Source organism: Calonectris borealis, chromosome 4, assembly GCF_964195595.1.
Source record: "Calonectris borealis chromosome 4, bCalBor7.hap1.2, whole genome shotgun sequence".
In the NCBI taxonomy this organism is placed as follows: domain Eukaryota; kingdom Metazoa; phylum Chordata; class Aves; order Procellariiformes; family Procellariidae; genus Calonectris; species Calonectris borealis.
In genome coordinates, this window is record NC_134315.1 from 44997176 (window position 1) to 45010951 (window position 13776).

At 38.2% G+C, this 13776-nt stretch overlaps 1 protein-coding gene across 2 annotated transcripts in view; it reads right to left on the reverse strand.

Moving 5' to 3' along the window:
- The window catches only part of CPE (carboxypeptidase E), a 60276-nt gene that overhangs the window by 18632 nt on the left and 27868 nt on the right, over positions 1–13776 (reverse strand). For both annotated transcript variants that reach the window (XM_075149383.1, XM_075149384.1), the window contains exon 2: positions 1221–1417. In XM_075149383.1, the coding sequence (XP_075005484.1) occupies positions 1221–1417 (197 nt within the window). The remainder of the gene's footprint in view (positions 1–1220; positions 1418–13776) is intronic.

Genomic DNA, 13776 nt, shown 5'->3' on the forward strand with positions numbered 1-13776 from the left:
GCATTAACAAAATGCCTTCAGAGCATATAGTTTTCCCTAGCTTGTCTCTTTAAGCTTTCAGTACTCTGTAAAGTAGGTTTAGTTTGATTACTGGTTTTAATCTTGGGGTATATTGCATCTACTGTCACACATTGTGTACAAGATCAAGATACTTCTAAATTAGAATAATAGTGACACTAAAGCAAATTGTATTATAAATCATATGTAATTTGTAAGGCAATCCTGTAAAAGCAAGTGTACTTTGACTAAGGAGAAAAAGTTTCAAATTCTATTATTGCAGAATCTCTACAGAGAGTGATTTCAAACAAGTAAATACTGCACCAATTTGAGGACAGCTTCTGCTTCATTGCCACGAGAGGGAGACATACGACCGAATATGGTCTAAGAGAGTTCTGCGGTTTTTCATTTTTTTAAAGACTTCATGAGAATCAGTTTGATTAAGATCTTAATAAGGTTTGACTTATTTAATCATAAATAAATAGTCACATAAAAAGAGTCAACATTTCCATATTAATTTAAAAAATAAATATACCTTGTAAACAATAAAATTCTTATTTTTGTTTAGAACATAATACACAGCAGAAGCTGTATATAACAGGGTCCTATTTGGCCCCTATTTGCTAATTATGCATAAATACATTACATGTTTCTTGACCGAGTCGTCATCCTAAAATACATGCTAAATTTTCTTGACTAATAGTTTAATTAAAGTACCTCATGCCTGAAATTTAGGACCAAAGTTATTCATATTAAAAAGATGGCTCACAAAGTTTGCTTGTTTTGGGATCAAGCTCTGATGAATGTGAATTATTCATGTAAGTGCATTTACATGAGAATATTCTTAAAGGAAATATCAACTTTCCCTTTTCTACCACTTTTGAAACATCATGTATTACTAGAAGTGACTTGTTTAGGAAGCAGTTCAGTCAGTGAACTTAGATGAAAGAATATGCATGAAACATAAACATCATTATATTTTAAAATACAGTAAATTCACTTACAAGAGAGATGGCTATTTGCCGAAAACCCAAGCATAAAATCCTCCTTGTTAAACAGAACAAGCCTACTGTACTATTAGGAAATACTTCAGTTATGCTGTTCTATTCAACAATCACCAGCAAGAGTTCATGTATCTGTAAAACTGCTAGTCCAAACGTCGTTATGAACCTAAAGTTGATATAGGCATTGCTAACTATTCTTATATACGTAGCCTTACAAACCTGGGATGCTGCCTTCTCAAAGCCATCCGGGTTCAAAGATGGCATGATATGGATACGTGTGCTATGGATCAAGTTGATAATAGTTTCATTTCCTTTCTGGTATTCATTACACAAGTACTGAGCCAAGAAGATGAGCAACTCCCTTCCAACAGCTTCATTCCCATGCATATTCCCAACATATTTAAATTCCGGTTCTCCTGCAAGGAAAAGGAAGAACACGTCTTAGAACAACACATAAAAATCACCCATAGACTGGATCACACAGCACACCTGAGATGTGGATATCACTATTATTACAACTGGCCACAGGAAGCTACAAGCCTGCTTCAGAAAAGTGGATTTAGGTTTTTTTTCTAAACTCTGGCTAAACAAATAGTAATTTATATTCAGCTGTTTGCCGAAGGCAAAGAAAGACGACAGAGGACAACATAGTATGCCAAAATAAATGCTAAGAACGGCCATTAACATTACTACTGTTGAGATCTAATGCAATTGATGCGTCAATACTACAAAAGGGTGTCTTGATTAGGTAGTTTTTAAATATATAAACTGACACTAACAGAGCTTCTTATCTTTAATGTTCTCTTCAAGATTAGGTTAAGCTTATCACACTGCACAGGCATTAAACTGCAGTTCTTTTACCAAAGCAACAGCGGTTGATCCTAGTGATCTGAAAAATCTTATTCAGCAGTTGCTTTGGATAGTCAGCTCAGCCTTTATGAAGCAAGTGCGATAACCTAACTCATAAATTAATCATTCCATCTAACATTCCAATAAACAGTCCGGTATTATGCATATATTTAATGTTGATTTAATATATATTGTATATTCATATATAATATTCAATGTATAATATGTATTCAATATATATTATATATATTATATAAATGAGCAGTCCAACATTCCCAATTGCTCATTAGTCGCATTCTTATGACCCTAGACATGAAAAACACATGAGATAGGTCTTATAGACCTCTGAAGGATTTACCTTTTAAAAGACTACATTTTGGTCCCTAATTCCAGAGAGGTTTTAGTATAATGTAAATACCTGAATGAGATTAAAAGGATTGTCCTGGAACTAAAATGAAGAATGTGCTGTTTTCTGGGTTGAAGCCCTTTTTTCTTACCCTTTTCCTTTTTAAATGCGGTTCTTCTGCTGTAACAGCTTTAATCAAACATTCTGCTGATTATATGCTCTGAATAGTCTTTGAACACACTTTGCAATAGCCTTTAGCACTATCACAGGGGCAAATTCAAGCCAGGAAGAGTGTTACACAAACAAGACCTAAATAATTGCTAATCAAGCACAGAGCCGTATCTACTTATGACTCTTCTATGCTTGTTAACCTTAATCCAGTGATAAGACGCTAGCAGACAGAGGGCTATTAATACCGTGACTTCTTTCCTTCCAGCTAAGATGTTTTTGCACATATGGATTCGTCCCTGAAATTTTTTGTCAGATTAAAAAGTTTTCTACTTTCAGTGAAATAGCTTGATTTTATCTGATGATAGACACAATGCCATTACTGTGACTAAAATCCTCCATTTCCTTTTTTTTGGCATTGAGCTCCTATTTACTGTTTTTTCTTATTTGTTAATACCAGGGAATGCAAGAGGTCTAATCATCAAGACCATGCAATCAACCCGATCCCATTAAAACAGATGGATACTATTCAATAAAATACGCAGCACTGCACATCACATAGTCTCACAATTAGAATACTCATGCATATGTACATTGGCATGTTACTTATGGGAAAAGTTCTTCACAAGCTAACAGGCAAATCTGTTACTGCGGTAAATATGAACACGGTTGCATTTTGCATTCGTGGTTTTCCCTAGGACATCACTAAGGAAGCCTGAAGGAGAAATCATTTCTCCTGATTCCCAGCCCTGTGCATTAATCACCTACCTTTCTCTCCCACTTGAATTTTACAGGCCTGGTTCAAATGAAGAAATAGAAACAGATTCTCCCCAAAGAATCGTTAAGGGTGTTTAGAAGGGTTTGTGAAAACAGGCTCAGAGTCTACAGTGAACCAAAAGCACAGCCTCAGCTACAGCATATCTTCAGTGGTAATGACCCATCTCAAATGCACATTAAAAGCTGAAAGGACTTCAGGAAGACGTAAAGAGAGTCATTGGAAATATGGAAAGTCTTTCCTGTGAAAAGTGATTGAAGAGATCAGCTCTATTTTCCTTAAGAAGAATAATAAGGGACAGTCAAATATACCGGCCATTGTGGCATGGAGGAATCGGTCCGGAAAACAGCACTTCCCTGCACCACAATACAAGAAACAGTGATTTTCAGTGAAAGGGAACAATGACCATTTTTAGACTAATAAAGAAAAATAACATTACTTGTAACACAAAATGTGAAACCAGTATTCAAAGAATCCCGTTGGCAGCAAGGTGTCAGCAGATCTCCAAGTTTTGCTAGCAAACCAAGAGTTAAAAAACTGATCTAAAAGCAAATGCAAAAGAATGAAAGGGGAAAGGTAACAGAGAGCTGAATAACAGCCCTGCTTCAAAACTTTGTGTTCATATTTTAGCTCCCTGGCCATTTTCTTACACCCTTGTTTGAAGCAAAGAAATCCACCTCCTATCGATCCTCCGGCTCCAGAGATCAAGGCTGTGCGGTCCACACGTGTGGGAACTGTTCTCTGCCAGCTCCCCAGCGCTGCCCGTTTTCTTACCTCTGGGCACAGCAACCGAAGATATACTGGGTTTCCGCTCAGTATCAGAAGATACTGAATTTCAGAGTGTATCCAACAATTTTTACCCTTCATCATTTCAACAGTGTAATTTACATCTAAAAAAACAATGGAAAAAACGGGTCCTTCTCATATCTAAACTTTGCAGCTGATCCAAGGGAAACAAACGCAATTTTTACTGTTTATTTCAGCGGAAATAAATTAATGCTACAAGCTGACTGCAGGGGAATTAGCAGTTTGCTCGTTAATTGTCCATGCCCATCATGGGCAAAGTTGGGGAGTCCATTCTGGAAAAAGGGACAATGTTGCTTAAGTCATTAGTTATCATCACAGTGCCCAAAAAGCCAAGAGAGCTTCTACAGGCTACTATCTGCTGATATGACTTTGGAGTTAATGAAGCCCTTAATTTGCATCTGCATTTCAGCCTTTCATGCTAGAGTAAAAACTGCAACTCAGGGTGTACCTTCTGGAAACCTTTTTTTGGAGTCACTTTTACTTAAATCCTTGCCTAAGCACCTTTTTCTCTAGGACAATGAAGTCCAAGCTGGAGGGCAGACTGCTAGCTGAGGCCATTGCTCTGTCGGCTGAGTTAAGCACACCCAGCTGCCCGAGTTTTAGTGGATGACTCTGCGATGCTGCCAGCATCCCAGGCCCACTGCGGCTCCCAAAGGAACCAGCTCCTGCTCCTCCACCCCATGGGCTAACACCGATACCTCAAACGCCGAGGATGCCAGCTGTACAGTCCTTAAGCCAGCGCTCCTCACTTTATGGGTTCCTTGGTCTATTCATTGACTATCTCCTGCCAGACCATCTCTACAAGCTTCAGACTTCTCCGGAAAACAGCCCACGCCATGGGGAAAACAGCCTTTGGTCACCTCTTGCTAGCATGCTACTTAGCTAGAGGAAGAGCTGCTCTTCCCATTAATCCTTCATGAGCCATTTAATGCAGACCTTAATCACTCTTCATAGGATTCTGTAACTGTAATTGCCTCACAGAATATTTTTTTTTTATGAAAAGACTGTAAATCTCAATTTGATGATGAACTTTTAAACAGTTTCTCCAAATCAGTAAACACGCTTCTGTTCCACTGCAGAGAACTGGAGGTACCTTAAAGGGAGAAGAAGCATGAAGAAATATAACTGTTTTTTCTCATTTGACCCTCCAAAAAAGTAAAATTTTTTAATGGATTCCCATGGTCCAAGATATGACAAACACAAAGGACTATTTCCATGGCTTGAATATTTAAAATTCTTATTTAATTTTATTCATTTTCTGACAATATCTTTTCAAACTATAATCTCTCATTCACCATAGCAAAAGTATGTCTTAGGTAACAATGTGAGCATGACATTTATAAATGCTTAAATGTAATTTCAGTCCAGATATAGAAGTTTGTGATTACGAATGAATGGGTGGATACTAACATCTTTTGGAGCAAGTAATCAGAAATGAAATGCAGCAATCAAGTTTATAAATATCTCAGTATCTCTGTTGAAACCTAAGTCATCACATCATTATGGCTTTTAGAAGGCTTTTACATCCCTCTTAGATTGACTGCGTGGTACATTACAACCTGATATACGATTGAGGAAAAAGTATTTTAAAATGTCGTGCCTTTCTGGTGCCTGGCAAACATTGTGAAATGTCACCATTCACTTCTGCAGTTACTGTCAGCTAAGGTCTTCTGCAGTTTCCTAGGAACAGCATGTACATCATTAATATTAGACAGGTCGTCCAATTAAAGATGACTAACCACTGCCATTTTCAGGTCAGACTGTATTTCTACAGTAAAGACAGTAATTTTCTAAAATGTAGGGACAAAAAGTTTAGCACCTACTAATTATATATACTATGAGTCAAGGTAATGTCATGCCACTAGTCGTGGTCTAATGTCAAGCAGTTAACCTTAAAATGTACAGTATTTCACTCATGGAAGTTCAAGCCATATGGAAGAAAAAAAATTAACTACTGGAAAGTTTAAGTGCTTAATGAACTGTTTTGCAAATCAGCCTCAAATACCCTTGAAAACTAGAGTCCTTCTTCTGCTTTCCTGTATTTCTTCCAGAAAGTCAGCAACGTTCCTGAATAACAGACTTAGTGTTTTTGATTACTTACAGTTGCTTGTCATTTTTAATATGGCAACCAGTAAACTTTTCTTGTAGATAAATGGCATGGAAAATCTCAGAAACCCTGCTGGCAAGAAATTAATTCATTAAATGTGATTGAAGACTTTCTTATGCTCCACATTTTTGTTAGTAGTTCAAAGAGAAAGAAATGCTCTGGAGATGAACTTCATGGAAAACCAAGGATTATAAAATGGGTTTCTCCTCTGAATATGAAAAAGGTAAGAGAGGGAAAGAAGAAAATAAATGAGGAGGTGAGATTGGAAAGAATTAGAAAATATAGACTTCTAACAACCTGTAAACTAAATGTCTGCAACCTGCCTCAACAGCATTTCAGTAGAAATGTTGATCTCCACGACTTGTGAGAAAACGGCATTGAAAGACAGAACTGCAATGCAGTATGGGTTTCTAAATCATTGTATAGGCCTTATATAACTTTAGGGCAACGTTTACTAAGATGTAGCGTTGGTCTAACCTTGCTGAAAGAGAAACTACTGGAAGTTTCACAGGGGGCTTACATGAAAGCAGAAATGGGTCAACACTGAAGGCCTTTGAAAAATCCAGTCTTTCACTTTCTTGCCATTAACTGCTAGAAAATACCCTGAGAAGAAAACAAGAAGAAAAGAAAATTTAGGCTCTTTTGGCAATCTCCTGCTTTAAAAAAATGCATGCGTTTTTTAACAGCTATGATTCAAGAGTGGTCTCAAGCTCTTTCTGGAAATTTTCATAATTATTTGAACACTACTGCTTAAAATTAAAGTTAACAACAAAGTCTGTACACATTAAACCTGGAGTGAAAGCTCACAAGGAACAGCTATGTTTCTGCTGGCCTTGACACATACAAATTAAGATGCGATCTCCATTCTACTCAGTATAAAGTCTGTCAGTTGGGCTTCAAAATAGGATCTTATATGTCTTTGCGCTGGAAATTAAATTCTCCAGACGGATTACCTCATGCTCAAGACAGTTATTTCCACCAAAAAGGTTCTGCGTGACTCGATGCTTTCTTCAGGTTTCCAACAGCCCACTCTCACCCCTGCAGCTACAGGACTTGGCAGAGCCTCCCACGAGAAGTGGGCAAAGCATCTGCTCGGCTCCGCCAGTCCCCACCTACAGCTCTTTGCTGGCACGTCCCAATGCTGATCTTTCCACAACACCCTGTGCTTACACCGAAGCATTGCACAGAGTAGCACCGAGTTTGGTATTTTGGGTAAAGCACCCCTGCTTTATCAAAGGGTAGAACAGTTTTTGCCTACTAGATTTGTGTTACTGCGCACGAACTGATGGTGCTATCTAATAGAACTGATGATGATTCTTTAAATCGTAACAAATCACTGGTAAAGCAAAACAAGTTTACTTATTTAATCAAAACCCTTAACTTAATAAGAAACACTGAAATGTGATACGTACAAAACCCTGTGCACAAGCAGATTTAAAATTCATCAGAATTTTAGAAGTAACAAATAACCATCTATGTATACAACCGGATTAACCAGATTGGTTTTACACTTGCATTTTTCATGCTCTAGGAAAACTGAATTCATTACAGCATTACAGCGGCAGGTATCGTTAGCTCAGCACTGAAGATGAGATTCCTCAGAAACCAAACATGAAATGAACTGTCCTTACCAGTCTGTGCAGAGTATGAGACATGTATGTTTTTTTGACCTCCCAGTTTTCGCTCTCACTGCGAAGAAAACCCCAGACCAAAACATACACTAGGATTCTTTGTGAAGGACACTGGCCGTACAGAGATGACACAAGTAGCTCTCTATATGTCCACTGCGATGTTGGGTGTGGGATACAACTGGTTCAATTCATCTCTTCCACCGTGCTCAGTAAGAGGGGGGGCTTTTCCATTTATAACTATGTGAGACCAAGTGAATTTTCATTTCAAAGACACTCACTCTATCCCTCCAGTTATGGTTGGCACATAGAGCAAAAATACTTTTTTAATCCATCATCAGAAGAGACCTTCTGATGAAGAGGAAGTTGATATATAATTTAGACATGTATTTATGATGGTTCCTCATCAAGTTCACTTAACAAGCTTTCTCTCTTCAGCAAACTCTAGAATTGGCTTTTTCACTTCAACTGCAAAAGTACCTGCCAGCCATCAGAGTACTTCAAAAGGACTGAGCTCATCTATCTCATTCCTTTTGCATGCAACAAATACATGGGAAATTTCAAAGCTAAACTAGTTCAAATGCCTCCTACCAGCAGGAGACACATTTGGGCTCTGCTTTTCCTCATCCTCATTTCATGAAGACAAGAAATAAAAGTCAGAAATAACCCACTTATATCTCTATCCCAGACTCTTGAAATCGAAGAGGTAGCCAGAAATGCTGGACAAAAAAGAAGAAACAAAAGTAGCTCTCCCTTTTTACCAGAAATAAACAAAAAGTCAATAAAAAGGTGTAAATAATTTTTTTCCACTAGGTTATACAGGCCCAATTTAGCATTGCCATGCGGCTTCCCTGTGCCAAATGGGTGGCCAAAAGCACGGAAGCGCAGGCTTGAGCTCGCTCGGAGGCTATCTCCAGGCTGATATGATGGGCGCTGTGATTTCCCCAGCAGTGCCCAGAGCAGAAAGCAAATCTAAAGAGGGCTGAGGGCGTAAAGTCGGGGCAGGGTTCCTCCTCTGTAGCCTCATGCCCCGGTACTCGCTGCAAAGCTGTGGTTCCGGAGGAAAGCAAGCCAGGGCAGCTTTCAGGGCTGTGCTACCTTGGGCACCAGCGTCTGCAAGGGAAGCGCACTCACGGAGTTCATCTTCACCTGCAAAGCTCTTTGAATTTTCTCTCCACAGAGGAGAGCTATTTCTGACTGAGGAGGATTACAATTCCCATCACGAGAACGTTCTGGGTCCTTGGGAAATATACTTTCTGTGCTTAAGGATCTAGGAATAACTAGTAGTAAGCGCCCAGACTTCCTCCCTTAATTTCCAGGAGCCTTTCTGAGGCATCGCAATGGCACTTGTTACTCCACTGAGGCTACACTTAGTGGATACTCCTTCTTTATTGGTAACTGGAACATTATTTTATTCCACTGCGGTTTTGTCACAATCTGACACTGTGTGAAAAAACCTGTGGGCTGCCGATCTGTGATTCAGACAGATGATGCTGAAGTGCATTGGTCATCACTACAGATGGAGAGGGGTAAAATCTCCCCATAAATGTACATCTGTAACAAGTCCCTCCTGTAGACAGCATGTTACAGAATAAGAGTTTCTTTTGCACTGGCATATTTATTTAGCTTCCCTTGCTTAGATGAGGCCTAATATTTATTGATCTTAGCTTCTGTGACTATTGGCCATGGAGTTTTCAGGAAGTTATAAAGTGCTGTTTTAAAATAAATTACAGTAAGAAAGACATAGGCAAACTGCAAAAGCTAATTATGCTGTTACCTTGCTCCTTTGTGGAAAAAAAAACACGAAAGATTGACTTGTGATGACTAACAGAGGACACCATTTACGTCAGAACATAAATGACCTAATTTATGTCAATATCCTCAGAAACCAACAAATACCCAGGTAGCTTCTTTTAGTCCTGATACTATTTTAGCATCACCCTTTTGGTATAAATAATTTTAAAAACCAGAATTCTGTCATTTTAGAAGTTAGGGGTTTTTTTTTGCCAGAAAAACTGCAGCTGCATTGTAGGCTTAAAAACCTGGTAAACTGTGTGAAACCCTGATGAAAAAGTGGCTTATTGAGATCCGTTCTTTTGCTGCACTTCACCTCCAGCCTGATTTTAGCAGCTAATACTCTCTCAAGTTTCTGCATTTAAGGTATGAATGCTATGTGACAGCCAGCAGTAAATCTTGATTGTACTTGTTCTTCAGATAGCACCAGTTAAATCAGGTCAGTAAGACGCAGAAGAAAAAAAAAGGTTAAGTGGGTAAGGAGTGATCAAGATTGGTAGTCCAACACTACATCTCCAAACAGTGCAACACCTGGCTTCAGAATTTTTCAATGGGATGTAAAATTTTATTTAAAATTGTTACTGTACCTTAGTATTTTATTTATAGCCAGTTTAGGTAGAAATGCAGACCTGGATACTTGGAGAGGGTCTATCTCTTCATACTCACATATGTTTGAAATATAGATACCCCTTAGAAAATGCATCCCATATCATCTTAAATAGTAAAAAAATGAAAAAAGGTGATGATTCCTAGTAAGACAGTATAAGGAGAGGAAGCTAAACTGATGCAGAGGCTAATAAAATCAAGCTTGGTGCGCAAGAGGAAAAAGTGAATCATATAACAGCTTGTTGACTCAAGAATAATGATGGAGATGACTGAACCAGACAAATCCTTTGTCTCAACAGCAGATGGAAGTGGATTCAGAAGGCTTTCCAGAGATGTTCTGCCTTTAGATGAGGGAGCTCCAGACAAAAAATCCCATATGGAGACTGACCCCAACACTGCAAGCCACAGCACAGCTGTATAGCTGCGAGACACAGAACAGCCTTCATAAGATAGAAACAAATGCTTAACAAAAAATCTGTAACGGCTTTTAGGTCTGCTCAGGGACACACATCCTAGCGTCCTAAAAATAGACAGATTTTTTCCTCATATAGGGAACAAAACATAAAAGCTTGGTATTTTCTCAGCTTTCCTCAGAGCTTCCACTGGGTTTTCCCTCCAAAGAGTAATAAGACAGTTCTCCATTAAGAGAAAGGAGAGAGGGGCACCTGTTGTCCATACGGTCTACAGTCAAGAGAGAACCACAATCCTGGCCTCGAACAGCACCTGTAAGTGCAGGAAGTGAACTGGCAGCTGAGCAACTAGATATTTTATAATGAGCTCTATGTATGGCAATAGAGCTTTGTGCAATTTGATATAAAATGAAGCTACCTAGGGTTTATTCTAAGTGCAAGCAGAAAGGTTAGTTCAAAGTAAGAAGGCATGTTGCTCACAAAAGGGCGAATAATAGCCATTTCCTACATTAATACCCACTATACCTCCAATACGCCAAGCACGTTAAAGTGCAATGACCAGCAGGATCAGAAACTGAGTAGCTCTTCCTAGCGCTGCCTAATTATTTTTCCCTCCGATCAACACAAAAAGCTACAGCAAATCCATCTTTTGTGGTCTCTTTCATCTCACTTGAAACTTTCTTTCTCTTTCACGTTGCTAGCAGTACATCAGACAAGCTCTTTCCTGCCGATACAGGAGGAAACATCATGTTAGTGAAAATGTACGTGTTATCTAAGGGCAAATTCCTTCATTAATAAGAGTCCAAAGGGCTTTTGTTACTGGTATCAGTGGTATCTGCCATCAGTCTGAATGTATTCACCACGATTCCTGTGTAGTCATTTATATTTTTTAGTAAGTGTAATAAAACACTAGGAGCTGAAATATTTTGCCGTACTTCTGTAATTCAGACCAATATTAAAGCAGTGAAAGTGAGAGGAAAACTATGCCCTACCTTCCAGATTTACTGCATTTTATTTCAATTTTATGCAGGTGTAGAAGGCTGGCAAAGTATAATGAAGAGGTATAATAGTCTGGCACTTTTCTAAAAGCTGGTTTCATGCGTTTTGTACCTTTATTTATTAACAAGTATTTTGAGATTGTTGAAATTACTTTTCTCATACATACTGTCATTCTTCATGGCTAGAGATCCCATGAAGTAGCTAACTAGCCAGTCCACAGAGGAGAGCATAATACAGCCAAAAGGCATCTCCTGCTAAGCCTACAGCAGTATTTTCACTTTGAAGTTTCAGGCGTTTGGGGCTTTTTGAGAAGAAAAAATTCTCTAAAGAAGAGAAAAAAGAAGTCTAGGAAATACTGATTCCAGTCAAACAGGAAGAAGATGTGGTGTCTGATCCGATATGCATTTGACTAGCTCTTAATTCAAGGACAGTAATTCAACAAACAGGGGAACAGTACTGGGTAGTGTGGATGCAAAAGCTTTTCTGACTGTACACAAGCACTTCTCTACTATTGTGTGTACGTGGGCATGTAGATCTTACAGACACGCAGGAACGTCCCTCACTGAGAGACTCAGGCACCAAGGAGGTCATCCCCAGGTCATGAAAATATTTTTCATGTTTCTGTTCACTAACATCTTCTTAGATCTAAAGCACGCTTCTGATTTTAACTAAAGAAATTAGATTTGCAGATATTCAAAATCATATGAAACGACAGATTTGGCACAGTTCACAAACAAAATCAAAACCACATGACTCCAAGGGAGAAAGAAACTGAACCCTTTAGGAAGTGGCCCAGTATTCCCTGTCTTTATTAACCCTCTTACACCTTATTATTCTGTAGTTTATTCTTATTTAATCAAACAATGTGAAGGAAAAGCCTTTTTTATCAAATGATTATATTTTTGCATTAAAAGACAAACTTAAAGCTGGATTGTTCTATAAAGTATTAGCTATATTTGCCATATTTTTGCCAGTCTTTGCCATATTTTCTACTTCTTTTTTATATGTATTTTACTTAACTTTCTCCTTCATCCTGGGTTTAACTGTTATGATCACAGCGTGATGACTGCTAAAAGCATGTTTCAGTGTATTTTTTCCAGCTGTCTGCTAAGCCATAAAGAAAAATAAATAGTTACAAAATGTAAAATAATCTAAAAAATTGTGTTCAGATTATAGGAACACGGAAATGGGAAGGCAAAGGGACTGAAGATTACCACATTGCCCATTAAAGACTGCACTTGATGAAAGGCAACAAATTTGGGAAAGAGCAGCCAGCGCATAAAACTCACCAACACGTGCTACCAACCCAGCAGGTAGGAACAACACTTTTCTCCCAAAAACATCTGAATGATATTTGACCTGGTATGGCTCATCTTCTAACCATAAAGACTTCTATATTCATACAAGACAGACATTTTCCCTTATAACTTCGCTAGTAGCAAAAACTACCCTTGAAATTACATTGAGAGCTCAGTTTTATCATCTTTTCCCTTTATTTAGGACTTGAACCAGTGAAGCACATTAAACATATGCTTAACTTCAGCATATTAGCGTCAGAGGGGTTAGCCTGGAACATAAAGTTAAGCACATGCTCAGGAGTTTGCCGGAATAAGGCATTACGGTGTCATGCAAAAGCAACAACATTGAGAAGAGATTTTTCACTGACTCCTGCAAATTCTGGATCAAGTCTTTATTTCTGAAAAATTTCTTTCTGGATGCAATTTTTCCATATTTGGTTTCTCTCCACATTTAACTACTTTTTTTTTCTTTTTAAGCAAAAGCTTTTCACCTATTTATAAATTATTTGGGGGTAAAAACATATAGGCCCTATTAAGACAACATTTTCTTTGCACTTGTGTAACCCAGAAAACAAATTAAGTTTTCATGTTAAAATTCTCCAGTAGGCTTGTTTTCACTGAGGCTGCCTCTTCAAACTAGATATGAACCAAGAGATTTATAAAAGCTTGAAAACTCCTTCTTGCAGTAAGCAATATGAAATTTAGAATCATGGCACTATTTGAAAAGCTACTAAAAAAGGTGAATATAAAGTATCACTGCTAGGCACATGGTTGTAGTGGGGTGTTGATGCTTAACTGTCTACTCTGCAGACTCGTGTCTGGTAATCAACTGTAGAAAAGCACACTGAGGTTAGTACAACATCAAGCCTTTCTTTCTCTTATTTGCTTAAAAAGGGAGACAGAAAGTAAAATTACATTTATATTACACTATTGCTATGCTAAGACAACTATTTCAAACTCTCCAGTGTTAGAGAATGACACTTTTTTA